This window comes from Terrapene carolina, unplaced genomic scaffold (assembly GCF_002925995.2).
Source record: "Terrapene carolina triunguis isolate 2854851 unplaced genomic scaffold, T_m_triunguis-2.0 Scaffold95, whole genome shotgun sequence".
NCBI classification, from domain to species: domain Eukaryota; kingdom Metazoa; phylum Chordata; order Testudines; family Emydidae; genus Terrapene; species Terrapene triunguis.
Window position 1 is genome coordinate 14,378,056 of NW_020664446.1, and position 21,867 is coordinate 14,399,922.

The following is a 21,867-nucleotide window of genomic DNA, read 5'->3' on the forward strand; positions in this document are numbered from 1 at the left end:
AGTGCTTTGCTGGATTTGGTGCCTCACCTGTCAGTAAATTTCAGTTGGATTTGGGTGTCACTATGAAAATCTTGTCCAATCTGTTGGATGCTTAGAAGGCTGATTATCCTACCTAAAACCTGGGATCCCACAGATTTAGCTATTTCCATCATCCACACTGGATAGAGAGGCAGACGTACCAAACCCAGCCCTTTTGCTTGCAGAGGGTACCCTAACAGCAGTGATTCAGATAAGCACTTCTCTACATCACATAGGAGTCTATAACTACAGCTATCAGATAACAGGAAGAACAACCTTCCAAATTCAGATCAAAGAGGTATCCCTCCTTCCCCAAAAATCACGGTCTAAACAGGCCACTGAACTTGAGTACTTCTTGGAGGACGAACACTAATTGGGACTGGTCAATGCGTCTAGCTTGTCAGCCAAATATTGAAGACAAGATGTCCAGCCGGTTGAGAGGAAGAAAAGAAGTCCAGAACAGCTAAAGAAAGATGGTTTATCACTGCTCAGTCTGCTTGAGTTCAAAACTGCTCAGCCTACACCACTGCCTAAGGAAAAACAGTTTCCAAATATCTTGACTTACAGCACTTACCGAATTGGATTGGGAGGAGGGGGAGGAAGCGGAGGTGGCGGTGGGGGCGGAGGTGGCGGTGCTGGATTTTCTGACCTGTGTATTCGTTTCTGGAGTTCATCAACTGCATGAGAGCAACAGAAAAGCAGAATGAGTTCTCAGTAAAAGCGTTTCCCCATCTGCTACTGGGTGATTTGAAACCAGAGTCCCAAACAGAAGTTCTGCCTGTAAAGAAAGCCACCGATTCATTCAAAAGCAAAATGGCAGCACTTCTCAATGGCTGATCTGCTATCACACTGGGTCAGTGGTAGTTTTTGCACTCATCTTCACCAAGAACACTGATCTAGCTGCATACAATTTCTACAATCAAGGCAATTTCTGAGAATTGAATGCCTAGCTGCATAATATTAAACTCTTCATACACAATGATTGGAGCCTTAAGGAGAAACCAGAATGACTGCTACATTTCCTAGTTGTGAAAGGGACATCACATCAACTGGAAATCTGGTCAATTTAAAAAAAAAAATCATTTCAGTTTCTACTCTTTACCGTGCGTCGCTTTGATAAATTTTTGCAGGTTTACAGTCATGTTCTTTAAAACGTGTTTTTGTTCTGTTGCTATGTGAGAGATCTACACAATCAATGGGGGAAGCTACGCCAGTACAAAGGGGAAACAGTGAAAAAATATATTTTTCTTTAATGTCATTTAGTTAGAAACAGCTGCTAAGATTTATTGTAAGTATAGAGGGAATTTCAGACAGATGGATGGGGTGGGACTTCCAAAGTGGATCCTCTATTCCTATTAATTACATTTTAATTTAAATTCCTCAGGTGGCTTTAAAAACCCATCTGAGATTCTTATGTTGATGGTGCCCTTTTTAATAATAAAATATGTAAAAGGGAAAAGGAGTACTGTGAATGCACATTCAAATCTACTTTGTGCTTTATGTAAATGAGTGATGTGAAGTTTAAATAATCTCCGTATAGTCATTCGTAAAGAACCTACTATCATACAGAACAGCACCTGCATATCTTTACTGAAAATCATGTGCAATATTCACCACACCAAACAACACTAAAGACTATTCAAATGACTTCAACAGGACTACTCACCTATCTCCAGGTAAGCCTGGGCTTGAGTCTCTGATTCAGGAAAGCATTTTGGCCGGAACAGGGATGGACTTCAGCATGTTTTTAAGGGCTTTTTTTAATCAGAGCCTGACTTATGGGTTCCCCATAGAATCATAGCAATATAGGACTGGAAAGGACCTCAAGAAGTCATCAAATCCAGACACCTACTCCATGGCAGGACCAAGTAAATCTAGGCCATGCCTGACAGGTGTTTGTCCAACCTGTTCCTAAAAATCTCCAATGACGGGGATTCCACAACACCCTTTGAAGCCTATTCCAGTGCTTAACTACCCTTACATATACCCTTTTCCTAATATCTACCCTAAATTTCCCTTTCTGACAAGCCCATTACTTCTTGTTCTATCTTCAGTGGATATGGAGAACAATTGATCACCGTCTGTGATGTTGCACTCCATATGATTTTATACAAATATGCTAATCACAGAATCATAGAATATCAGGGTTGGAAGGGACCTCAGGAGGTCATCTAGTCCAAGCCTCTGCTCAAAGCAGGACCTAATCCCAACTAAATCATCCCTGCCAGGGCTTTGTCAAGCCTGACCTTAAAAACCTCTAAGGAAGGAGATTCCACCACCTTCCTAGGTAACCCATTCCAGTGCTTCACCACCCTCCTAGTGAAAAAGTTTTTCCTAATATCCAACCTAAACCACCTCCACTGCAACTTGAGACCATTACTCCTTGTTCTGCATCTGGTACCACTGAGAACAGTCTAGATCCATCCTCTTTGGAACCCCCTTTCAGGTAGTTGAAAGCAGCTATCAAATCCCTCCTCATTCTTCTTTTCTGCAGACTAAACAATCCCAGTTCCCTCAGCCTCTCCTCATAACTCATGTGCTCCAGCCCCCTAATCATTTTTGTTGCCCTCCGCTGGACTCTCCAATTTTTCCACATCCTTCTTGTAGTGTGGGGCCCAAAACTGGACACAGTACTCCAGATGAGGCCTCACCAATGTCGAATAGAGGGGAATGATCACATCCCTCGATCTGCTAGCAATGCCCCAACTTATACAGCCCAAAATGCTGTTGGCCTTCTTGGCAACAAGGGAACACTGTTGACTCATATCCAGCTTCTCGTCCACTGTAACCCCTAGGTCCTTTTCTGCAGAACTGCTGCCTAGCCACTCGGTCCCTAGTCTGTAACAGTGAATGGGATTCTTCCGTCCTAAGTGTAGGACTCTGCACTTGTCCTTGTTGAACCTCATCAGGTTTCTTTTGGCCCAATCCTCTAATTTGTCTAGGTCCCTCTGTATCCTATCCCTACCTTCCAGCGTATCTACCACTCCTCCCAGTTTAGTGTCATCTGCAAACTTGCTGAGAGTGCAGTCCACACCATCCTCCAGATCATTACTGAAGATATTGAACAAAACCGGCCCCAGGACCGACCCTTGGGGCACTCCGCTTGAAACCGGCTGCCAACTAGACATGGAGCTGTTGATCACTACCCGTTGAGCCCGACAATCTAGCCAGCTTTCTATCCACCTTATAATCCATGTGATGAATGTGAATATAATGTAACTGGAACATGCTTCATGACAAAGGTCTCTTGTAATGTATCATTACAAAGCTTATAATCTACTGAGTGTGGTCATCCTATTTGTATAAATGTATCGTTCTTGTATCTGAAACTAGAAATATGAAATATAACTCTGAAGTCCTATTGTAATTATGCAAAGTGTGGGCCATTAATGGTGGTTTGGAATCTTGATGGCTCAAACTAGGACAATTGGTTGTAAATGGCTCTGTTTATTTTCAAGCCTTCCTGTGAGTCAGGCCAGGAAGAATGAAGGCTTGGGGTCTCATAGGACAGGTGACCATGTCACCTGGTACTGGAATCCATCTTAAACCTCATGCTTTTCCATTTAGAAGGAGGGGTGCGGACCCAGAGAGACAAAAGATTCCCACCTTGTGCCAAAGCTATAAAAGGGGGTGGAACAGAACAAAGGGGGCTGCCAATCATGAGAAATCCCCTAGTTACCACTTGAGCTGGAACTAACAAGGATTGTACCAGGGGAAAGGATTGGGCCCAGACTAGAAAGGAGTCTAGTCTGTGAAAGAAGCTTATTGGAACATCTCTGAGGGTGAGACTTACCTGTATTCAGTTTCTTAACTGTATTAGGCTTAGACTTGCGTGTTTTGTTTTATTTTGCTTAGTAACTTACTTTGTTCTGTCTGTTATTACTTGGAACCACTTACATCCTACTTTTTATACTTAATAAAATCACGTTTTGCTTATTAATTAACCCAGAGTAAATGATTAATACCTGGGGGAGCAAACAGCTGTGCATATCTCTCTATCAGTGTTATGGAGGGTGGACAATTTATGAGTTTACCCTGTATAAACTTTATATAGAGTAAAACAGATTTATTTGGGGTTTGGATCCCATTGGGAGCTGGGTGCTAGAGACAGGAGCACTTGCTAAGTTGTTTTCGGTTAAGTCTGCAGCTTTGGGGGCGTGGTTCAGACCCTGGGTCTGTGCTGCAGCAGATTAGCGTATCTGGCTCAACAAGACAGGGTTCTGGAGGCCCAAACTGGCAGAGAAAACGGGCTCAGAGGTAGTCTCTGCACGTCAGTGACAGTCTCAAGGGGGTCTCTGTGACCGAACCCATCACACCATCCTCTTTATAATAGCCCTTAACATATTTGCAGACTGTTATCAGTCCCCCTCCCACCCAGTCTTCTTTTCTCAAGACTAAACAGGCTCAGTTTTTTTAACCTTTCCTCATAGGTCAGGTTTTATAAACTTTTTATCATTTTTGTTGCTCTCCTCTGGACTCTCTCCAATTTGGCCACCTCTTTCCTAAAGTGTGGCATGCAGACCTGGACATGGTACTCCAGCTGAGGCTCACCTGTGCTGAGTAGAGCAGGACAATTATCTCCCATGTCTTTTATACGACATTCCTGTTAATATGCTCCAGAATAACAATACCATTTTTCACAGCTGCATCATATTGTTGACTGATATAAAATTTGTGATCCACCATAACGCCCAGATCCTTGTCAGCAATAATACCACCTGGCCAGTTATTCCCCATTTTGTATTTTAGCATTTGATTTTTCCTTCCTAAGTGAAGTTCTTTGCAGTTGTATTTATTGAATTTTATCTTGTTGACTTCAGACCAATTCTCCAATTTATCAAGGCCTTTTTAAATTCTTATCCTGTCCTTTAACATGCTTGCTACCCCTTCCAGCTTGGTGTCATCTGAACATTTTATAAGCACACTATCCACCTCATTATTCAAGTTATTAATGAAAATATTGAATAATACCAGATCCAGGACTGACCCCTGAGAAACTCCACTAGATACATCCTCCCAGTTTGGCAGTGAACCATTGATAACTACTCTTTGAGTAGGGTCTTTCAAAAAGTTTTACACTCACCTTATAATAATTTTATCTAGACTACACCTCCCTAGTTTGCTTATGAAAATGCCATCACAGACTTTGTTAGAAGCCTTACTACAATCAAGATATATCACATCTACTGCTTCCTCCCTACTCACTAGGCCAGTAACCCTGTCAAAGAAGGAAATTTGATTGATGGTTTGGCATCATTTGTTATTGACAAATCTATGTTGGCTATTCCTTATAACCCTTTTATCCTCCAGATGCTTATGAAAGAATTGCTTAATAATTTGTTCCAGTGTCTTTCCAGGTATCAAAGTTCAGCTGACTAGTCAATAATTCCCCAGATCCTCTTTGCTCCTCTTTTTAAAGATAGATACTATGTTTGCCCTTCTCCTGTCTTCATGGACCTCACGTGTCCTTCACAAGTTCTCAAAGACAAATGCTATCAGTTCCAAGATTGCTTCAGCTAGTTCCTTAAGTACCCTGATGAATTTCATCAGGCCCTGCCAACTTGAGTACTTCTAACTTATCTAAAATATCCTTTAACCTGATCTTTCCCTATTTTGGCTTGCATTCCTTCCCCCATTGTTGTTCATTTTAATTAATTGTGTTGAGTATCTGATCTGACTTATAGTAAAAATGCCTACCCAACAATAACCAGAATGACCTTATTAGTGTCAGTATAATAATGACAGCCTGGGTTACATTTTCATAGCATTGCATATGACAGGCACACACAATCCCCTGTAGAAAATAATGGTATTTCCACGTGTATCTCACATGTTTTGGACATCTGGCTGCCTTCTATCCACATTGCACATGAAACAAACTGTGCCAGAATCAGAATCTGGTGGCAGCCTGGGATCAACTTTCAATTTCCCCACTCTCAGAGACATGCTCTAACGATGGGAAACTTACTCAGGTGTTCAATTCTCAGCATCTTAGAACTTTCATTTAATTCTTTAGGGAAGAGCAAAAACAATGATCATGAAGTTGAAAATTTATGGAAAAACTAAACTATCTAAATATGTGTACCTTGGCTAACCAATGACTCAGAGGGGAGATAATGGAATATAATAATATGACAGATGTAAAACCAAAGGATGGAAAGGAATTATTTAGTTTTCTGTTTTTTTAAACTTAATCACACACCAAATTTAGGATGGCTATCAGGAAAATACCATGACAACCATGTTACCTGGGACTTTTAAAAATAGACTGAAAAAGCGAGCCCTAAGAAAATAAAAGGGAATTTTATCTGCTTATGTGTGCTTATCATCCTGGTAAGCGAGCATCTCACAATCCCACATTGATTGTGAGATGGACTGCATGATCTAATATGTCTTTCCAGCTAAATTCTATGAGTCTATGATTAATTTGACACACACAAAATTGTAAAATATTTTTTTCCAGAAGCTCACACCACCACATTGGTATGCTTTTTCTCTCTGACATTTTCCATCTACACATTCCAGCTGTGTTTGGAGAGTTAAACAGTAGTTCACCAGCTGCTAACTATATTTTGAATTTATTATGAAATGGCAATTTTAAATAAAGAGAGTTAAATTACAGTTTTTAGCATTTAATAGGCATGATGCTGTAAGCTGGTCAGGCACCATTCTAGCATATAAGACTTTGATAACTAAATTACAGTAGTTGTTCCATACTGTACGTACTGTAAGTGATTTTTGTCAGTGTTCTGGAGGCTTTGATTTAGCCTATGAACTGGACAAATAGCAGTCAGAAAGTCAGACAATTTTTTCAGTCAGATAGTAAGGGGATAAATATTTAGCATGATGCACAGGGAATTAGACACACAATTCCCATGGATTTCAGCCATTAAAACCCACAGGAGTCGTGTGGTTAATTCCCTGTGCCAAGCTCTGAATACAGTATTTACCTTTTAAATGTCAGTATCAGAAGAGCCTATAATATGAGGAAAAAAACCTCACTTCAGCAGGAGTTGTTTTCTCACAACTCAGTCTGAAGGGCTAAATCATTCCTACAAATTCACTGATAACTGCCAGAACAAGATTAAATGCTTGTGTGATTTCCTAAATTGCTTGATAACTTCCATATATGGAATTTTTCCACATATGGAAACATGAACTTTCCCCCCCATCATCTGTATAACAGGGGTGCTACATGATAAGCCATGGTGTATTGTGTGTGTATCTCTGTGAAAGAATTAACAGAACAGTCATGTTCTATTTATTTATGTCTTTTGCGTCAATGAAAGATACAAGTTTCAGCTGAACTTAAAAGGATTATCCTTTCACATGTAAACACTGCATTGAATCTTTACTTACTGTAAACTCGGAGTTACCTAAAGATTTAATTTTATATGCCTGTGGAAGGTGAACAACCACCGACCATGCTGCTTAGTGGTCAAGCAGGAGGGTGGCAGGCCATCTCCCTCTTGAAAACACAGTCCTATCCTTCAGTGCCTCCCCCACCTCTCCAAGAATTTCCAGTCTTTCCCTTTAACATGGGGACTTGGGGTCTAGGCCCTTGAACAGTCAAGGTCTTTTCCAGCTGGGTTCTCAACCCAGGTGAATGCTCTTGTAAATGTAATATCCTCTTGAAGTGGGTATGGGAACCATGGCCCACCCCCTCCACTGCTCTGGCCCAGGGCCCTATGGCGGGCAGCTACACTCTACCTTGCAGTGCTACACAGCTGCCCCCCAGGCCATCTCCTAAGCAAGCCTCCTTTAGCTTCCCACAGTAAATCAGAGAAGTCTCTGACCTGCACACTCAGTCACCTGACTCTCCTTTATAGGTTTGCAGAGGTCTGCGTTGTCAGGTCTCAGGCAATGAGTTCCTGGGCAACACTTCTCCCTCAGAGCAGCTGTCTGCTCCCTTCCACTGCCCCCTGCCTCTGAGCTGCTTTGCTTCCCTTTTTAAAGCCCCTGCCTCCAGTTTGTGCAGGCCCTGCAAGTGTGGCTGGACAGGGCTGCCTGGGACCGGAGCTGTTCCTTAACCCCTTGTTCTCCAGTGAGGTTTGTATGCCTCATCGCAATGCCACAAAATTTTAAAAGATTTTTCTACTGAATAGATTCTAGACATTATGTTGAGTTGAGTCACTGAACTTCATACTGTGAAACACAAATTATGCACAGATGTTCATGGCTTTGTCTCAAAAGTATCATGTATAATTCTATTAGGTCTGCACCAGTAACACTTGAGAGAATTTCACTTCTAAACTTAATTTAATTAAGTGATTTTACCTGAATGCTTTAGGTTTTTAACTTTTTCTTCAGAGTTCTGCCACTTTAGTTCCAACTCCTTTTTATCTTCTTCCAGAAGTCCCAGCTGCTGCTGTAGACAACTGATCTCCTTATGTAGGGCTTCATTTTCTAGCTTCTCTTCTAATTCTTTAACCTGCGGGTGGCAAACATTTTTGTTACAATACAAAAATAAATGCTCATTCTGTCTTTTGCCTTGATGAATAGCTGGGCCATCTATCAGACACTGTAGGCCTTAAGAATATGAGATTGGCAGAAACACTGTAAACTGCAGTAATACACATGAGAAGTCTTTTTAAGCAAACCTTTTTGAAAGAGAGCCACAAAGACTTTTTTTCTTTAGAGATTTAATCATCTTATTTGAACACAGTTTCCTCATTTGAAGCAAACACTAATGTGCTTTTTTTTTTTTTAGTTAACTGCTTCTGTTTAAAGGTTATAATTTACACTCACTCCTTCCGCAGTTGTCAATGGATGAACTACAGAATGACATCAGATTGGGTGGCAGCATTCAAGTATGTTGAAGCAATCACTTCCATAGCTATTATATATACAATTTGGTCTAGTTTACAAAAAATCAGAGATTTTCTATAAGCCGGCTATTACACCTCAAGTATGGTTTTAAATAAATATATTAAGTGAATGTATCTTTGGCTTTACTGTACATGTGAAAGTACAACTACTGAGCATTACCCTATGGCAGTGGTCCCCAAACTGTGGGGCGGGGGGCATGGAGGAATATTCAGGGGGGCACGGCAGGGCCCAGGCCAGACCCCGGGGGGGTGAGGAGGGAGCACCACCCAGCCCTGCTCTGCCCCCACGTTCAGTTCCCACCCCCAGATCCGGCCCTGGCGTTGGCCACCGGCTCCCGGCTCCGGCTCCGATTCCAGCCGCAGCCCCCAGCTCCCAGCCCTGGCTCTGCTCCCAGCCACGACTGCAGCCCCACTCCCAGCCGAGGCCCCAGCGGCAGCACCAGCCCCACTCCTGACTGTGGCTCCAACTCCACTGTGGCTTCCGGGGAGGGGGGCCATGGACAAAAAGGTTTGGGGACCACTGCCTTATGGTATACACACACTGAAAACTAAAGCGATTTATAGGTGCAGATCCTCAGCTGGTGGAAATGGTCATAGATCCACAGATACCATACTACACAGTCTTACTTCAGAGATGCCATCTTCCTCATGCCTTTCATAACTCTGGGGCTTTCCACGGCACCCATATACACAGCATTTTGTATAATTTCTATCTGTTTCTATAGTTCCCCGATACTGTGGGATTTATACTTCCTTCCACTGCTCTCATTTTCCTGCATCTCTGGAACCAGGAACCACCTTCCCATTGCAGGATGCCTGGATCCTGCCTTCTCTTCATTTAAATCCTTCCTGAAAATCACTGCTTTCCCCAAGGCACATAAATATTAACGCACGTCAATGTGACATCATATCACCCCTATTAATTTAAAAAGCAACACTCAAACTTATCATCCATTGAGTGTCCTAGTGCTTTGGTAATCCATACTAGCACATGCCTTTATCAGCGTCCAGTGGCTGGTTCACAGAAGGGTTAAGTGCCTACTTCGGCTACCAGCTAGTAGAGTCATTCCTTTACCTCCAGTGTTAAAGGAGCATGCTTTCAAGACCTGATTCAGGAAAGAACATCTTTAACTCCATCCCTATTCAGGACATACCGGTAATTTTAAGGACATGCACATGCTTAAAGCTAAGCATGTGCTTACCTGCTGTCTTGAAGAGAGATGCTTTCTGAATCAGGGCGTAAGTGCTGAAGATTGTGTGTTCAAACCTTATCAATGACCCAAAGAGACAGGGGATAGGGGAGGGACCAGATCTCTGCATTTAACTGTGCTGGGCACATTTAATAAATGGCAATTAATAGGAGTTTTGAGAAGCTATCTAAAATCCTACAGTAGGTGAAAAATCTTACACTACCTTTTGCTGGTGTTGATGTCTCTCTTCTTCCAGTGTTTGGGTCAACTTGGCATTTTCATCTAAAGCTTTCATAAGCTGCTGATCAGGAGCAGAATTTTGCAGTAGCAGATGACTTTGTCTTTTCAACTTGTTTTGTTCAATATACATCTGCCAAAAACAACATCCCCCCAAAAAACTGAATGGTTAAGTAAAGTCTCCCATCTTAACTGGAACCAGATAAATAATAATAATAATAAACATAGTGAATCCTCTAGCATTGGTTAAGAAACTCGGGGGTGAGGGGGGGAGAGGAAGTTTACAATAGCTAAGTGCCTAAAGTGTCTCCTTGTTAAGAGAACTATGTCATTTATTATTAAAATTGTGTGTGTTTGCAACACTCGGAAATTAAAGCTCATAGATGCTTTAAATTAGTATTCTCTTAAGAGATTAAAGTTCGCTTGGTATACAAGCACTTATACAGTCAGTTCTTCACTAGATGAGAAATTCAGTCACTGGGATAGGAGCCAAAGAGCACGGGGTCTGTAACAGCGACCATAGAGAGGCTCATGCCCAATCTAAGTGTCAGGTGGTAGATTTTATCCCCCAAACACTTGCCTAGTTCCCAACACAAGGCTCATTTAGTGGGTGGGTGGGTGTGTAAAAAAGAGAGAGAGAGAGAGACACACACACACACAGTGAGGAGGTGAATTTCACCCCAAGTCTATGTAATCAGTCACCATACCTACTCCACACAGAAGGTGGTGAGTTTTAGTGTGATTTTAGGCTAGTACAAATGGGGATCAGAGATACTCTCAACAACTTGTCTTTAAAACCATTGTTCCCCTTTTAATTTTGAACTGTCTACTTCTTTCCCTTTCCCAAATGTTGATACTTTTGGTTTGGAGGATGTGGGGGGAAATAATCAGGTGGGTGTCACTTCCAGGCCTTTTAAATAGGCCACTGGGCCCTTGAAAGGGATTGCTCAGGCCTTTGCACTGATCAAATATAGAGGGTACTTCCCTTTGTCTGCTGGAGAGCTCCAGGGAGAATTCTGCTTTCTTGCAATAAAATTACCCAAGGAGCTACCCCTGCAGCTCTATGCTGCCAATAACATGGGGCTGTGCCTGAAGTCAGTGGGGGGTTGGGTGTGCAAGGAATCCAGGATTGGCCCAAAGAGAACCCGATCTTTGTAGCAGAAATGACAAGTGTAACTAGGAGAGGAGATTTCTGATGAGAATGCTGCGTTTTGCACAGCCAGTGTTTATCCTATGTGAGACACTTTCGATCATTTATGAAAAACACACCCTGAGTACAGTGATTGTCCCCAAATTGCTGAAAAATTGATCCATTGTTCAGCAGAATGATTTATGACCAAAATTATTATAAATGCAAAGCTCCATGAAATCTTGACAGTTTCCCTCACTGCTTATTTTCTGGCCAAAGTTACTAGGCACAACACTCTGACGAACTATTTCTTCCAATCCACTATTATTGGACTTTACAGTATATTATTAAAAAAAAAAGAAATGCAATCAGATGTCTCTATTTATTTATGTAGCTGAGTTTTCTAGCAAGTTTCTATCCAGCACTCTGTTGGGCTATATAATGTATTATTATGAGGTTGATAATAAAAAGGGGCATCTACTGACCTTACTGAACTTAAAGGCCTTGTCTACACTCCCACTTACTTCAGTATAACTTACATTGCTCAGGGGTGTGAATAAGCCACCCCCTTGAGCGACGTAAGTTACACCGACCTAAGCACCAGTGTGGACAGCGCTATGTCGGCAGGAGAACTTCTCCCACCAACATAGCTACCGCCTCTTGCGGAGGTAGTTTTATTATGTCAGCGGGAGAGCGCTCTCCTGTCAGCACAGAGCGTCTTCACCAGACATGCTTTAGCACCACAGCTGATCAGTACAGCTGCACACTGTAGCGCTTCTAGTGTAGACTAGCCCTAACTTTTGATGAAGTCTAGATGACTCAAATGCAATCCGAGTGCAAAAACAGAGAGAGAATCGATGTGGCCTTAATATTAAAAAAGCCAACAAAGAACACCTCATTGGGTAGAGCTATGCAGTGGGAAAGGCACTAAAGAACTGAAAGCACCCAATGAAGAGAAAACTATGACTACAGGCTCCAGTCCTCCACTTATATAAAAACAGGGACTGTTGTGGGGGTGTGGGACCACAACACAGCAGAAGTTAACATCCTGCAACAACTGCAGTGACTCTTCTCTGAAGCAAATGGTTTATCTTCCTCATGGTGACTTACTGAGTAGTGGGCCAGGATTAGGTTTAAGTCAGCCTTACCCCATCCTTTCAATACAAATCCTGGTCCTCTTCACCTTACTTTAGAAAAGAAGAAAGCAGAGAGCACAGTGCAGCAAATGGATCAGAGATTTCCTCTAGAAACCTCACTACATGGAACTAATTGTCCTGTGAAGTACTTATATACTACAGTGATGGGTGCTATACAAAACACTAAGATGGGCAGATGGCTGTATTTCTGACTAGGGAATGCACAGCCACTTTGCATTCCCTTCTGCACACTGAAACATGGTCAGGGGCCGTATTGTCCTACAAATATATCTTTAAAAGACCCATTAAACAACATTAAAACTGTGCCACAAACTGACCAAAAGCAAAGAAGAAATTCAGATTTAAAGCTGGCTGTCCATCCAAAATTTTGAATGTTTAGCAGGATTTCTTGGTGGCCCATTATATTACATATACTTGTTTTATGTATTTAATCTCCTCATCTAGAAAACCCATCTTTGAAGAGTAATAATTTAACTGCTTACAGGTATTTCTAGAGCACTCCTCACCAGAGTATAAAATCTATGGTCTGCCTGGGAGAGCAAGCCAATTGAGTCAGGTAAAGACATATAGCATTTAATGTCTACGGATTCTCATTATCGGACAGTGGAAGGGATCTTTGACCCTGATAGGGCAATGAGCTCCACCCTGGCACCTACGTAGCACCCATAGACTCATAGACTTTAAGGTCAGAAGGGACCATTATGATCATCTAGTCTGACCTCCCGCATGATGCAGACCACAAAAGCTGACCCACCCACTCCTGGAATAATTCTCTCCCTTGACTCAGCTGTTGAAGTCCCCAAATCATGATTTAAAGACTTCAAGTCGCAGAGAATCCTCCAGCAAGTGACCCCTGCCCCATGCTGCGCAGGGAGGCGAAAAACCTCCAGGGCCTCTGCCAATCTACCCTGGAGGAAAATTCCTTCCCGACCCCAAATATGGCGATCAGCTGAACCCCAAGCATGCGAGCAAGATTCTCCAGCCAGACCCTCCGGAAAAAAGTTCTCTGTAGTAACTTTTAATATCCCATCATTGACTATTGTTACTAATTACCAGCGATGGCACGTTATTGAGCTATTGACTAAAATCACGTTATCCCATCAAACCATCCCCTCCATAAACTTATCAAGTTTAATCTTAAAGCCAGAGAGGTCTTTCGCCCCCACTGTTTCCCTCGGAAGGCTGTTCCAGAACTTCACCCCTCTGATGGTTAGAAACCTTCATCTAATTTCAAGCCTAAACTTCCCGACGGCCAGTTTATATCCATTTGTTCTCGTGTCCACATTAGTACTGAGCTGAAATAATTCCTCTCCCTCCCTGGTATTTATCCCTCCGATATATTTAAAGAGAGCAATCATATCCCCCCTCAGCCTTCTTCACTTCAGTGAGGGTCTGCATGGACCCAGTGATCTGGCCATACAGATCCCTACTGACTCCATTGAGGTGGCATTCTGGGTCACATATTATGGAAAATAAAGGATATATTTGAAAAATTTGCTTCTATTTTACACCCCCATTTTTACACCCAGGATCTGTTGGTAGCCTGAATGCTTTCTTTTGTGCCTATAATTGATGCTGTCTGCAGTTTACTGCAGGCACTAAATTAGAAGCAGAGTGAAAACTTTTTAAATATCTCAAAAAAAGCCATACTGAAAATCCAGCAAGCAGTTATTGTGCAAGAGCAGAAGCCACTTTTAAAAGGTTTAATTTCTGTGCCATGTTATTTTGGTTTGCACAATATAAGAACTATTAGGCTATCTGGTGGGCTAATATTTAGCAAGGTTTCATTTTTCAGTTATACTAGAATGAAGCAACATTGCAAATATGTACATTTTAAAATTGCTTCTGGATTGAAATATTTTATGGCCACTGTCAGCCTGAATCACCATTTTATAATTCATCCATAAACCTATGTAAACAAAGGGAGGAGGGAGGGATAGCTCAGTGGTTTGAGCATTGGCCATTTAGGGATCTGGGGCAAAAATCTGTCTGGGGATTGGTCCTGCTTTGAGCAGGGGGTTGGACTAGATGACCTCCTGAGGTCCCTTCCAACCCTGATATTCTATGAAAGGTTATTAATGGAAAGGATGTCACAGCCTTGAACTGTGATAACACATTTCCAGTAAGAATTACAGGCTTGGTTTATTGGAAAGAGAGAGCATTCTTTACTCAGAAGCTACACTGACTCAATTCTTCACCAACAGGAACTTAGCATAGTATAAGTAGAGTCATGGAATCAAATTGATCACTGAATTTGCATTACCCTGCACCCTGAGTTGTGGTTTAGGATCTGATCCAGCTCTACTGTAGTCTATGGGAATCTTTCCATTGACTTCAAAGGATTCCGGATTGGGTCCTCAAATGGAGTGAGTAATGCTACAAAGCCATGATGGTAGCATTTTACACTCACTTTGCACTGGTGTCTGCGATTTACAGGAGAGGCAAGGTAAAGAAAATTCAGGACTGGGAACTTCAAAGTTACACCAGAGATCAATTTGGCATATGGAGTCTTGAAACCAATAATTCCACTGATAAACAACAACAAGTCACTCAGTCACTCAGAATAGTTGCCCCCAGTGAAATTTAAGTCATCTCTGTAAAGAAAGACAGAACACGAGAAAACAGCATAACGGTTTCTCTATAATTCTGTTGTGGAAAAATGTTTAGCAGCCCAAATTAAGGTACATACAATATGTTATTAATAGAGCTGGTCACAGTTTTTCAGTCAAAACATTTTCCTGCTGAAAAACGGGATTTTGTCAAAAAACTCTGTTTTCATGTGAAAAATATTTCAATTTTTTTCAAAATTTTCCTGACAAGTTTCAAAGCTAAATGAAAATTTTTACTTCAGAATGAAAATTTTATTTTCAAAACCTGAAAAAAAAAATTGAAATTTCAAAATTCCAGATTTCTGTCCTTTCACTCCCTTTTTTGCCAACAAATCTAAAGGAATGAATAATGGCTATAATTTGGGGAGGGTTCCCTTTGTGCACTCTAACTTTTCCAAACTACCTCAGCTTTTGAAAACCTACTGAGTGGCAAAAAGAAACATTAAACACTGCAACTTAGCCACTCAGATTTTGAAAAAACAGAAAATTGTAATTAATTTTATTTCAAGGTTTTCCTGTGAAAATCAAACACTTTCTATCAAAAAAATTGAGTGAAAACTTTTTGTTCAAAAAATTTCACAGAAAACTGTCTGGGTTTTTTGACTACCTCTACTTTATTACTTTCTTAGCATCACAGATAATGTGCATTGTGCTTACAATATGGAGAAAGGGAGATTTCTAAGCCAAAAAAATGCTTACTATGTATGAGCCTGATCCTGTAATAAGGCATGATTTATTCACGAGTAGTCCCACTGATTTAAAATATTATACCTATGCTTAAGTATTTGCAAGATCAGGCTCTAAATTAAGGGAACAAAACAGGATAGGACTGAAAATACTGAGTGAAGCAGAATGAGAAGGTAAAATATGATTATACCCTCACTTGGGAGGTCAGTTTATCTGCACTAAATAAAAGACAGTTTTTATTATATATAAAAATTAAATTTCCAGGACCATCTAATTAAAACACATTTCAGCAGCACAGAAACCTGCATGTAGCACCAAAATATCAAACAAAGTGTTTGTTGACAGGGCAAAAGAACTACCTGAAGAAATTATTTGATCTGTGGTGGGATTTAACTAGCTGATCGATTAGTTCTGACTTTACCACCTGTGAGACAATTATCTGCAGAACATCCCAATCAACACTCGAAGCATAAGCCAGCGCTAGGGGGAATCTACTGAAACTACTACTACAGCTAAAGAAGGCTTAAAGAGAACAATAAAGGGCACCTCATCCAAGATCTCTAAATATTTTACAGAGGACGCTAAGTCTCATTATTCCTATTTTATAGATAGAGAATTTGTGGGACCGAATGTCTGCAATTTGGCCAAGCTCAAGCACCAATCCAGTGGCAGAGTTGAGACAAGAATCAATGGGATTTTGCCATAGACTTCAATGGGACCAGGATTTCCTGACAGGTGTCTCAACTCCCCATCCTCTGACCCTTACACAATTCTGCATCCTGTGCACTTGATTTTTATGTGGATGCCAAATTTGAAGAGGGAATTCTTCCTGTTTAGAAGAGTTAAAATGTAACGCTGAGAACTTTGAACCTCATCTAGGTAACATCCAGATTCCAATTTGGAGACTTTCAAAACTAACCCCCCCACGCTGCTGCTCAGCAAGATAAAAAAAAACACTTTAAAAAGCCATGTGTTTCCCTACATATGTACACATTCAGAATATTAAATATTGGCACTATTTTCAGAATGTTCCAGCAAATGACCCCCTTCATTATAGGCTAATTTACAACTTGCACATTCCATGCTTGATCCCTATTTTGGCAGTCCCATGGAAAGAAGGGGGCAAGATTCCAACTCTCTGCCAAACTATCGATCGACTCTGGTTTCAAACTCTCAGGCCTGCTGCTTGATCCACTCACTCTAGATCCCAAAGAAGAACTGAAAGATCACCTTCATGGAGTGGGAACACTTAACTACACTTTGCCATAACCTTGGGGTGCAGATGCATTATAGCCTTGTAGTTTTATGTCAAACCTGAACAGGTACCCAGTTCTGGAACAGGACCCCTGCCTATGTTTGCTAAGTAGACGGGCTGCTGCTTATTATAACAATAGACATAAACGAGAAAGGTGAGCAGCATGGATCAGTTAAAGACTTTGTGTTGTCTAGTTGTTCATAACATTTTATTATTTTGTGGTTCATTTTTTAAAGGATTATATTAATTTTGTACTTTGTTAAGGACAGTATCAAATTTGGTGGTATTTTATTAATTAGTTAATAGTTATACAGGTTGAATCTCTCTAGTACAGCACTCTCTGGTCCGGCAACATCCGTGGTCCGGCATGATTTCATTTTATGTTTTTCATGCTTTATCTACTTATTTCCTTGTGCCAATACAGTAAAATTGTGCAACAACACTGTTATGAAGAGAGCTGGTAAGCCTTGGCTAGGCGGTATTGCAAGCGTTGTTCCATTTATTCGCCTCGGCGAGATAAAAATAAAGAGAGACCCGCTCGCTACAATATTGACCTCCTGTGGTTCAGAAAATTCTCTGGTTCGGCATCGGTCAGGTGCCCAGGGTGCCGGACTAGAAAGGTTCAACCTGTACAACCTTTTTAAGAGGATACGTTCTATACAAAGTGCCAAGTGCTGCATTTATTAATTCTATGGGTCAAAGGAAAGTGGCCTAATTCACCGCGAACAAGGCAGCGGTTGTCGTTAGTTCAACTAAATTTACTGCCTTGTTCCTTGCCCATTGCATACTTTTCCCTGAACAGTCATTCAGAGATTGCATTTTAAGCTGCAGATGGCTGAATCCTTACCAGAACGGTAGCACCCACAAAAACACAGCATCACACTGTGACGGGGTGTACCAGGCCTTCATGGCCCCTTACTGGAGACCCCGCTGCTCTGCCACATCCCACCCCAGGAAGCAGCAGGGTGGGAGGAAAAGAGCAGCAAAGGTAAGTCCTCCAGGGCTGCCTAAAGAAGCCTCACTAGAGCATCCATCTTGGAAACCAGAGAGACCTGCTACTCCAAGGGCTAACAACAGCTAATCAGAGCCCAGCAGGGTCAGATAAAAGGAGCTGCAAAGCCTCAGCAGGTCAACTCTTGGCTGGGACCAGTGGAGTGAAGAAGGGTCTCCTCTCTGGCCAAAGGAGCCTGATGGAGGAGGAGATGGCTCAGGGTGGACACTGGCAGCTGGTTACTTCTGGCAGCAGGCAGTGCTCCACCCCTGCTCCGAACCCTCCCGCTGTGGTAATAGGTAACCGTTATGCTCTTCTTGATACAGGAAAGAAGGCATCACCCCCTACAGTAAAGGAGGAGAAGCCTCGTACCCCTAAGGCTGGGAGGTCTGCTGCCACCACTGCGAATAGGAAACGTAGGGTAGTGGTGGTCGGAGACTCTCTGCTGAGGGGGACGGAGGCGCCTATCTGTCGCCCTGACATTTCATCTCGGGAGGTATGCTGCCTGCCGGGAGCCCGTATCCGAGACGTTACGGAGGCATTGTCGAGGATTATCCAGCCCTCTGACTACTACCCCATGCTACTCATCCATGTGGGCACAAATGATACTGCGCGGTGTGACACTGAGCGGATCAAGAGTGACTACAGGGCTCTGGGAGTACGGGTGAAGGAGTTTGGAGCGCAGGTGGTATTCTCTTCGATTCTTCCTGTCAAAGGTAGGGGCCCGGGCAGAGACAGATGCATCATGGAGGTGAATGCCTGGCTGCGAAGATGGTGTCGCCAGGAGGGCTTTGGCTTCCTAGACCACGGGATGCTATTTGAGGAAGGACTGCTAGGCAGAGATGGTGTTCACCTTTCGAGGAGGGGAAAGACCCTATTTGGACACAGACTGGCTAACCTAGTGAGGAGGGCTTTAAACTAGGTTCGACGGGGACAGGTGAGCAAAGCCCGCAGGTAAGTGGGGAACATGGAGACCTGGGAGATGGGTCGGAGACGAGAGGGAGTGTGGGCTATATTGGCAGAGAGAAAGGAGGGTCAGGACAAAACCGGGAGGAAAGATCAAACCAGTATCTTAGATGCCTATATACAAATGCGAGAAGTATGGGTAATAAGCAGGAAGAACTGGAAGTGCTTATAAATAAATACAACTATGACATTGTTGGCATCACTGAAACTTGGTGGGATAATACACATGATTGGAATGTTGGTGTGGATGGATACAGCTTGCTCAGGAAGGATAGACAGGGGAAAAAGGGAGGAGGTGTTGCCTTATATATTAAAAATGTACACACTTGGACTGAGGTAGAGATGGACATAGGAGACGGAAGTGTTGAGAGTCTCTGGGTTAGGCTAAAAGGGGTAAAAAACAAGGGTGATGTCATGCTAGGAGTCTACTACAGGCCACCTAACCAGGTGGAAGAGGTGGATGAGGCTTTTTTTAAACAACTAACAAAATCATCCAAAGCCCAAGATTTGGTGGTGATGGGGGACTTCAACTATCCGGATATATGTTGGGAAAATAACACAGCGGGGCACAGACTATCCAACAAATTCTTGGACTGCATTGCAGACAACTTTTTATTTCAGAAGGTTGAAAAAGCTACTAGGGGTGAAGCTGTTCTAGACTTGATTTTAACAAATAGGGAGGAACTCGTTGAGAATTTGAAAGTAGAAGGCAGCTTGGGTGAAAGTGATCATGAAATCATAGAGTTTGCAATTCTAAGGAAGGGTAGAAGGGAGAACAGCAAAATAGAGACAATGGATTTCAGGAAGGCGGATTTTGGTAAGCTCAGAGAGCTGATAGGTAAGGTCCCATGGGAATCAAGACTGAGGGGAAAAACAACTGAGGAGAGCTGGCAGTTTTTCAAAGGGACACTATTAAGGGCCCAAAAGCAAGCTATTCCGCTGGTTAGGAAAGATAGAAAATGTGGCAAAAGACCACCTTGGCTTAACCACGAGATCTTGCATGATCTAAAAAATAAAAAGGAGTCATATAAAAAATGGAAACTAGGACAGATTACAAAGGATGAATATAGGCAAACAACACAGGAATGCAGGGGCAAGATTAGAAAGGCAAAGGCACAAAATGAGCTCAAACTAGCTAAGGGAATAAAGGGAAACAAGAAGACTTTTTATCAATACATTAGAAGCAAGAGGAAGACCAAAGACAGGGTAGGCCCACTGCTTAGTGAAGAGGGAGAAACAGTAACAGGAAACTTGGAAATGGCAGAGATGCTTAATGACTTCTTTGTTTCGGTCTTCACCGAGAAGTCTGAAGGAATGCCTATCCTAGTGAATGCTAATGGGAAGGGGGTAGGTTTAGCAGATAAAATAAAAAAAGAACAAGTTAAAAATCACTTAGAAAAGTTAGATGCCTGCAAGTCACCAGGGCCTGATGAAATGCATCCTAGAATACTCAAGGAGCTAATAGAGGAGGTATCTGAGCCTCTAGCTATTATCTTTGGAAAATCATGGGAGACGGGAGAGATTCCAGAAGACTGGAAAAGGGCAAATATAGTGCCCATCTATAAAAAGGGAAATAAAAACAACCCAGGAAACTACAGACCAGTTAGTTTAACTTCTGTGCCAGGGAAGATAATGGAGCAAGTAATTAAGGAAATCATCTGCAAACACTTGGAAGGTGGTAAGGTGATAGGGAACAGCCAGCATGGATTTGTAAAGAACAAATCATGTCAAACCAATCTGATAGCTTTCTTCGATAGGATAACGAGTCTTGTGGATAAGGGAGAAGCTGTGGATGTGGTATACCTAGACTTTAGTAAGGCATTTGATACGGTCTCGCATGATATTCTTATCGACAAACTAGGCAAATACAATTTAGATGGGGCTACTATAAGGTGGGTGCATAACTGGCTGGATAACCGTACTCAGAGAGTTGTTATTAATGGTTCCCAATCCTGCTGGAAAGGCATAACGAGTGGGGTTCCGCAGGGGTCTGTTTTGGGACCGGCTCTGTTCAATATCTTCATTAACGACTTAGATATTGGTATTGAAAGTACGATTATTAAGTTTGCGGATGATACCAAACTGGGAGGGATTGCAACTGCTTTGGAGGACAGGGTCATAATTCAAAATGATCTGGACAAATTGGAGAAATGGTCTGAGTTAAACAGGATGAAGTTTAACAAAGACAAATGCAAAGTGCTCCACTTAGGAAGAAAAAATCAGTTTCACACATACAGAATGGGAAGAGACTGTCTAGGAAGGAGTACGGCAGAAAGGGATCTAGGGGTTATAGTGGACCACAAGCTAAATATGAGTCAACAGTGTGATGCTGTTGCAAAAAAAGCAAACGTGATTCTGGGATGTATTAACAGGTGTGTTGTGAGCAAGACACGAGAAGTCATTCTTCCGCTCTACTCTGCTCTGGTTAGGCCTCAGCTGGAGTATTGTGTCCAGTTCTGGGCACCGCATTTCAAGAAAGATGTGGAGAAATTGGAAAGGGTCCAGAGAAGAGCAACAAGAATGATTAAAGGTCTTGAGAACATGACCTATGAAGCAAGGCTGAAAGAATTGGGTTTGTTTAGTTTGGAAAAGAGAAGACTGAGAGGGGACATGATAGCAGTTTTCAGGTATCTAAAAGGGTGTCATAAGGAGGAGGGAGAAAACTTGTTCACCTTAGCCTCTGAGGATAGAACAAGAAGCAATGGGCTTAAACTGCAGCAAGGGAGGTCTAGGTTGGACATTAGGAAAAAGTTCCTAACTGTCAGGGTGGTTAAACACTGGAATAAATTGCCTAGGGAGG

At 42.2% G+C, this 21,867-nt stretch overlaps 1 protein-coding gene across 1 annotated transcript in view; it reads right to left on the reverse strand.

The window, feature by feature from the left end:
• The window catches only part of SHTN1 (shootin 1), a 72,925-nt gene that overhangs the window by 24,853 nt on the left and 26,205 nt on the right, over nt 1-21,867 (reverse strand). The window contains exons 7-9 of the mRNA XM_024198443.1: nt 10,260-10,406; nt 8,296-8,449; nt 593-695 (exon numbers count right to left, since the gene is read on the reverse strand). Of these exons, the coding sequence (XP_024054211.1) occupies nt 593-695; nt 8,296-8,449; nt 10,260-10,406 (404 nt within the window). The remainder of the gene's footprint in view (nt 1-592; nt 696-8,295; nt 8,450-10,259; nt 10,407-21,867) is intronic.